Here is a 7,435-nt window from a genome sequence, read left to right as displayed (position 1 = left end):
GGGGGGGAGAAATGTGGCACGCCGGGGAAGGAGGCGGTGCTGGGGATTTGGGGAAGGGGTTCGGAAGGGGTAGAGTTGGGGTGGGGCTGGGGGCAGAGGGACATGAAAAAGAAAGGGGAGGCGGCCAAAAATTTTTTTGCTTGGGGCGGCAAAAATCCTAGAGCCAGCCCTGCCCTCTCCAAGGGTTGCAGCTGTCTGTAGGTGCCTGCCTTCCATGCCTTCCTCATTCACACCTCATTCATTCAACAGGGCAATTGATTACAAAGTGGGGGGAAGATCTTATTTTACTTCTAGCAAAAAGACATTTTTCTTTTACCTTAATTATACTACCTTAGGGGCCCACTATAACATATTACCGAGGTTCAATACTGCTGTTTCGGTGGGGCGGCGCTGGGGAAGGAGGGTTTTTATCCGTGGGGCAGGTGGCGCGGGGGTGTGTGTTTCGGCGGTGCTGGGGGGGTTGTTTCCGTGGGGCGGGCGGCGCTGGGAGGGGGGTTGTGTTTCGGGGGGGCTGGGTGACGCTGGGGGGGGGTTGTCGGAGGGTTTCGGCCCTCAGCTATTTTCTGTGGAGTAATATGGCCCTCACCGCTTTACGAGTTGTGCAGGCCTGATATAATCATCTCTGGCCAAGCACAACAAAGTGGTATGTAGGATTTGGGTATTCAGTTATTCAATAGGTAGGGCTTACTTCTGTAAGACAAAAAATGTTTTGTTAATTTATTTTGGTATTAACTTAAAGGGAACAAAATCCATTTCAATAGTGCAGGAGCAGTCGAGATTTGTGATGGTACATGTTGTCACAGCCTTATGTCTGCTTCAGAAGAGAGTACATTTGTGGGAGACAATCTTTGAAAAAAGTGAAAAAAGGGTTAAAGTGATTTCTAAACTATGGTCCATGGACCACTGGTGTTGTGCACTCTTTCCTGATGGAGAAGTTTGTGACTCCAAATAATTTGGCAAATAGAAAATAAAGTGCTATTTATCACATGACCTGTCCCAGCCATTCTAATTAGTTAGCCATTTGCCTTGCATTTTGTATTACAGCCCACAATCTTTATTGCATTTTGGATTTTTTGTATTATGAAAATATAAGTCATCTCTTTATTTAGCTGGGACCTTCTGTAGGGTTTTTCAAACACTCTGAAATGAATTTTTGCTTTTACATGATATCATTTCAAAAGGGGAGGGGGAACCCATAATTGACATATCCATCCAAGTGACAATCCTTTTACCCTAAAAAGCAGCCCATATGTTATATCACTGTAGTAGCCACAAACCAGACCATGACTTTACTCTGAAGCAAAAAACAAAGCAAGACAAAACCAAAACAAAAGCTCTTCATAAAGGCAAAGCTACTGCAGACATTGAGAAATAAAAATAGTCCCTTGATTAAATTTTGAGGACAACATGTCCTTTTGCTAATATCTCTCTGCTGCATCTTAATTGGTAAGTAAATGAATAAAAGATGTGTTTATTACTGCTTAATTGACTTGTTTGCTTTCATTTCTATCACTGATTTATTTTGGAATGGGGGATGGGTGCCTGTTGAATATGGTCTTTGAATTTGTTTAGCTTCATCTTTACATAAGAAAGTGCATTATGTTGCCAAGAATCTGAACTGCTTGAAGAATATGTTTCAAAATCAGGGTCAAAAGTGCCGGAAACTTCAGCAAGATCTCTGCTTGGCCAAATGGAGTCTGACTGTGTCTTTCTAATGCCTTTAAAGTAGTGAGCTAAAGTAGACAGGCGGATTATTGTGCAAAAGAAATTGTGCTTTTAAAAATGATATTTTTAATTTCCTTTACAAAGTGCTAACAAAAAAACGGAGTTTATATTGAACTTTGTATAATTCTGAATTTATATTCAGTGCCTAACAAAATCAAGTTGTTCTGGAATTATGGTCACATCACAGGCTGAACAAAAGCAATAGAAACTGGTGCATCCTAAGTGGCTTATTTATTTCTTCTCCAGATGACAATTTTGTTATGGAGTATTCCCTCCGTTTCTAATAAATAATACTCGTGCTTGTTCTATGTATATAATCCATGACAGAGTATCACAAGCAAAGCTTGTTGTAATACATTGCCCCCAGCTAGGCAACAGAGCGATGTACTTTGCAAATGAAAACATTTGTCTGAATGATGCATTTCTGAATGAGAATTGTTTTGTTTTACAGAGAGTTTGGCCGCTGGAAAGTAAACAATCTAGCTGTTGAAAGAAGAAATTTCCTTGGCTCCCCACTGCCTCTCGCACCTGAATTCTTTCGCAACATAAGACTACTAGGACGTCGCCCAACCCTTCAGCAAATCACAGAGAACCTTATCAAGAAATATGGGACACATTTCCTACTGTCAGCTACCTTGGGAGGTATGGTCAGTGATCTGAAAAAACTTCATTATGCATACAGCTCCATTATGAAATTAACCACAGACAGTCAGAGTGGGTATAAATTGCTACTTTTATGTTATCAATACCATTAATATTAAATCCTTCATTGAACTTTTCTAGCTGAGAACATAAGGCCTGACTGATCCCTGAAGGTCTGAGGTCTCTGTCTTGTATGGAAGAGAGGGGCTCAGCTACCTCTGCAACATCACTTTCTCCTTGCCTTGGATTCAGAGTGGGGTCTCACTGGGTTCAAAGACCCATGCAAGGGAGGAATTAGGCAGTATGCTCTCCATGGGAGGAAGAGGTAGGAGAATGGTGAAACCAAGGAGATGTTCATTGTTCCTTCCCTTTCTCTGAGAGATTCTCTGGAAAGATAATACAGCCTATGCTGTATTGCCATTTCACAGACCACACTGTGTGGTTGGGAAACTCCCTTCCTTAAAGACAGACATCTTGTGGTGCAGCCACTAACTGCAGAAACCCTCTCTCTACTGTTGGAAATCGGTGGATGGGCCACCAGGGGGACAGAACCACTGTAGAAACACAGGGCCTACAGGCAGATGTATCTGTGGACTGGCCTTTATTCTAATAGCGAGGGAGCCTTTCAATGGAACAATTGGGGAGAAACTCTAAAAGGAGAAATTTATGAAGAATTTCTTTTCTCTAGTCCCCTCCCATCACTTTTCCTGTGGGAGGGTCCAGTTGGATCCATAATTTCTTTCATGAGGAATGGGAAGTGATGCCTGAACAAAAGATTTTTAAAATATTATGAATGCTACAAGCCAGTACTCAAGCTTGAATGTAGGGTGCTTCATCTTGGGGTATAATTATAACCTAGTGTTCTCTAGAATTATTATAAATCAAAAGAGACAAATACACTAACCATGGCCCACACTTGAATGGTCAATGCTTAAACATCATTTTGCTCACCTTATGTTCAATCAACCACTACAAAACCATTTTATTTGGACATTTTTAAACATTTTTGCAGAAATTCAAAGGCATGACATTTTGCATTTTTAGTCAAAAATAGTTCTATTTGCAAGTGAATAACATACACATTTCCAATTTTTCAGTTATGAAATTTGGAAATTGGACAAAAACAGTTGGCCTTCAAAACAATGAAGTTCATAGGCCCAATTCCTCATTGCATCCATGCTGAGCTCAGTTATGATACTGGCTCGGTATTGATACTTTGATTCCTGGCAAGATACTAGACCAAATTACTAAACAATAAGTTTGTAAGCACCTAAAGGATACTAGGAATATAAGGAATAGCCAACATAGATTTGTCAAGAACAAATCATGTCAAACCAACCTAATTTCCTTCTTTGACAGGGTAATTAACCTACTGGCTAGTGGGGAAGCTGTAGACGTGTTATACCCTGATTTAATAAGACCTTTGAAAACAGTCCCACATGACAGTCTCATAAGCAAACTAGGGAAATGTGGTCTAGATGAAATTACTGCAAGGTGGATGCACAACTGGTTGAAAAACTTTACTCAGAGTAATTATCACTTTTCATTGTCAAACTTGGAGGGTGTATCTAATGGGATTGCACAGGGGTCAGTCCTGGGTTTGGTACTACAGTACTCAATATTTTAATTGGTGTCTTGGATAGTGGAGTGGAGAGTATGCTTATAAAATTTGCAGATAAAGCCAAGCTTGGAGGGTATGCACATCCATTGGAGGACAGGATTAGAGTTTAAAATGACCTTGACTCATTGGAGAATTGGTCTGAATTCAACAAGATGAAACTCAATAAAGAGAAGTGCAAAGTACTTCATCTAGGAAGGAAAAATGAAATATACAACTACAAAAATGGGGAATAATTGCTTAGGAGGTAGTACTTCTGGAGGATACTTCTGTGGGTTATAGTGGATAACAATTGAATGAGTCAACAATGTGATGCAGTTGCAAAAAAAGGCTATCATCATTCCGGGGTGTATTAACAGCAGTGATGTATATAAGACATGGGAGATAATTGTCCTGCTCTGCTGGCACGAGTGAGACCTCAGCTAGAGTAGTGTGTCCAGTTCTGGGTGCCACACTTTAGGAAAGGTGTGGATAGATTGCAGAGTCCAGAGGCAAACACCGGAAATGATAAAAAGGTTTAGAAAATCTGACCTATGAAGAAAGATTAAAAAACCTGAGCATGTTTAGTCTTGCGAAAAGGAGCTTGATGGGGGACATGATAAGCATTCAAATATGTTGAAGACTGTGATAAATTGTTCTCCATGTCCACTGACGGTAGAACAGGAACTAATGGGTTTAATCTGCAGCAAGGTAGATTTAGGTGAGATATTAGGAAACACTTTAAGGGTATTTAAGCACTGGAATAGGCTTGCAACGGAGACAGCAGAATCCCCATCATCGGAGATTTTTAAGCACACATTGGACAAACAATTGCCAGGGATTGTCTTGGTTTACTTGGTCCTGCCTCAGCTCAGAGTGCTGGACTTGATGACCTCTCAAGGTCCTTTCCACACCTTGATTTCTATTATTGTGTTCTGGGACAGGTCTTTGAAAAGAAAAAAAACATTTGGTATCCAAGGGAGGAGAAAAAGCCAACATGTTGCCCCAACGTATGTTTCATGGGGACCATAATTGACTCTCCATTCACAAGACACTTCTTCCTTCACTGCAGGCAATTGTGGTGATGGGAGAGAACAGATCCCCCAGGCCCACCCTGGCTAAGACACTGGGGGTTCTGCCTAGGGTGACCAGATCGCAAGAGTGAAATATCAGGACACATTAGGCGGGGGTGGGGGGAAGACAGCCACAGGTGCACAGCCCCGACTGGAGACATGAGAGGGGGCGCACAGCCCTAGGAAGCTGCAAGAGGGGTGTACGGTCCCTGCTGCAGCCCATGCCACAAGCCATGGGGCAAGGTCTCATGGCCCCAGCTCCAGCCCCCAACAGAAGCCACGGGGACAGGGGCACAGGATCCTGGTTGCAAAGTCAGACCCAGTTGCAGGGCGGGGGAACGAAGGGTCCCAGTTCTAGCCCTGGCTCCAGCTCCAGCCACAGTCACAGAGGGGAGGCCCACAGTCCTGCCTTCAGCCCCAACTTCAGCCACTGACAGCTGAAGCAAACTAAGTCACAGAGGTCTGGAATCAGTGAGTGTCATGGTCCCCCTGACTAAATTATAGACTTAGTTGTAATCCATATTTAAACATACAGATTTATTTGTACACTAAACAAACAACAGGGGTAAAGGGCAAAGTTTTTTATTCAGTCAGTAAATCAACTTCACAATTTGCATACCTCTCAGACATGCCAGAAGTCTAGTACTTCTTGGATGACTTTGCCATAGTCATGACTTACTTCTGGGCAATCACAAAGCTGTAGAAGTCCTTGCAACTCATCCAGAAATTCATTTTGACAAGGGTTTCACTCCGCACCAAGTCTATGCTGCTTCGATTCCGAACATCAGTCCATGAATCTTTCATGATTGAAAATACACACTCTTTGTATGCATTGCTTACTGGTATACTGCGCACGTATCACACCAGCTTTGTCATGTTCAGGAATTCAGTGCTACCGTCCTTGTTTCTCAGCACTTGAGACCAGAATTCCCCAACTGAGTATTTTCCAGGCTCCAACTTGGAGTTGATGTCTTTGATGATTCAGTACTCATCATAGAGATGATCAAGATCCACTGTTTTCTGGAAGTTTACAGCTGTCATGGCCGCAGACAGATCCTTGTATTCAAATGCCCTATTAACTTTGATGTTCGAGCACTGGGTATTGAACAAGTAGCCAGTTGTTGAAAAATCAAATCATTTCTCCAAATATAGGATCAACACATCGTAAAATTTCATGAAGTCTTTCTGGAGACATGCAGCAGTGACAGGCAGCATCTCAGTTAATGCATTTTCAACTTTGGAGCCAAAGAATTTGTCATTCTTCCATTGCTGAAGTTTAATTCTCAGAGTATTCATTATGGCATACACCTAACATGCTGTCATACTCTCATTTTCCAAACAGAGCACAGTATCATTGAAGATTTTCAGGACTTTCTGGAGGAAAAACAGATGCACATCAACTTTGCTAGGCCCCTCACTTTGTTCACTGTTTTCCATGACCGAGAACAGCATCCATAGAGATTTTGGGCACTTGTCACTGCCCAGGGAAACAAAGTAGCACTTAACAGCCTGCCACATATTTACAAGCCTATTTACAGCTGGGAAAAGACTCAACCAGCGTGTCGGAATGTGGCGCAGTAAGTGGCATACTCCATATCCACAAAGTCAAACATATTCTTCAGTGCTGCTACTCTCTTAGCAGAACTGCTGAAATGATTGAACATCTTAATCACCAGAGTCTCAATGTCAACTTGTAGGGTATTGCTAGCATGTTTCACTACGTTGTGCACAACATGGGCAGGGCAGTTTGCAGGCAAGCTATTTTTGTTTTGTCTTTTTAAATTCTGGTACACTGATTGTCGCTTTCCATAATTCACGTTTGCATTATCAGCACAGTAGGAAGACACTTTGTTTAGGTCTAGTTTGTGTGTCACAAGTTTTTCAAGTAATGTGTTCCTTATTGCCTCTGCAGTCTCTTCCCTTTGCTCATAGAAGTCTAACAGTTTATCGTGGACCCCATGTTCGGGTGTCCAGTATCTCAGCGATAAGGGGAAAGTTTTCACATTGCCCTTGTTAGATGCATCTGTGGCAACTGAGAAATAGGGACCGTCTGGCTTGCTAAGGTCTTTTAAAAATTCTGTTGAGAGCAGTGACAGCACATTTTTGATCAATGCCTCCGCTTTAGTCCGGCCACAGCTGAAATGCTTCACAATCATTGAATCTGGATACAAGGTAGGCGCAAGTTTAAGTTCACAGTCACACGAGTGATAGTTGATGAACTACTGTGTGGTAAACTTGAATTAGCTCAGCAGTGATAACCTTGTTACTGAAGGATTCATTTGGCCTGCTGAAAAAATGTGAGACCAGGGTATTGCTCTTGTGTCTTGGTGTTTTGTTCATGATTTTTTGAATTAGCATGATGCTTAACATCAGACTCACCGCCATGGCAAATGCTAAA

The 7,435-nt window shown here is 42.1% G+C and overlaps 1 protein-coding gene across 2 annotated transcripts in view; it reads left to right on the top strand.

The window, feature by feature from the left end:
* The window catches only part of LOC112118229 (BMP/retinoic acid-inducible neural-specific protein 3), a 299,851-nt gene that overhangs the window by 146,860 nt on the left and 145,556 nt on the right, over positions 1-7,435 (top strand). The window contains exon 2 of one of the 2 annotated variants that reach the window (XM_024216458.2): positions 2,177-2,367. The exons of the other annotated variant lie outside the window; for it this stretch is intronic. Coding sequence (XP_024072226.1) covers positions 2,177-2,367 — 191 coding nt within the window. The remainder of the gene's footprint in view (positions 1-2,176; positions 2,368-7,435) is intronic. 2 annotated transcript variants of the gene reach the window in all.

This window comes from Terrapene carolina, unplaced genomic scaffold (assembly GCF_002925995.2).
Source record: "Terrapene carolina triunguis isolate 2854851 unplaced genomic scaffold, T_m_triunguis-2.0 Scaffold210, whole genome shotgun sequence".
NCBI lineage: Eukaryota > Metazoa > Chordata > Testudines > Emydidae > Terrapene > Terrapene triunguis.
Note: the sequence above shows the minus strand (reverse complement) of the source record. Positions and strands in the feature narration are given on the sequence as shown.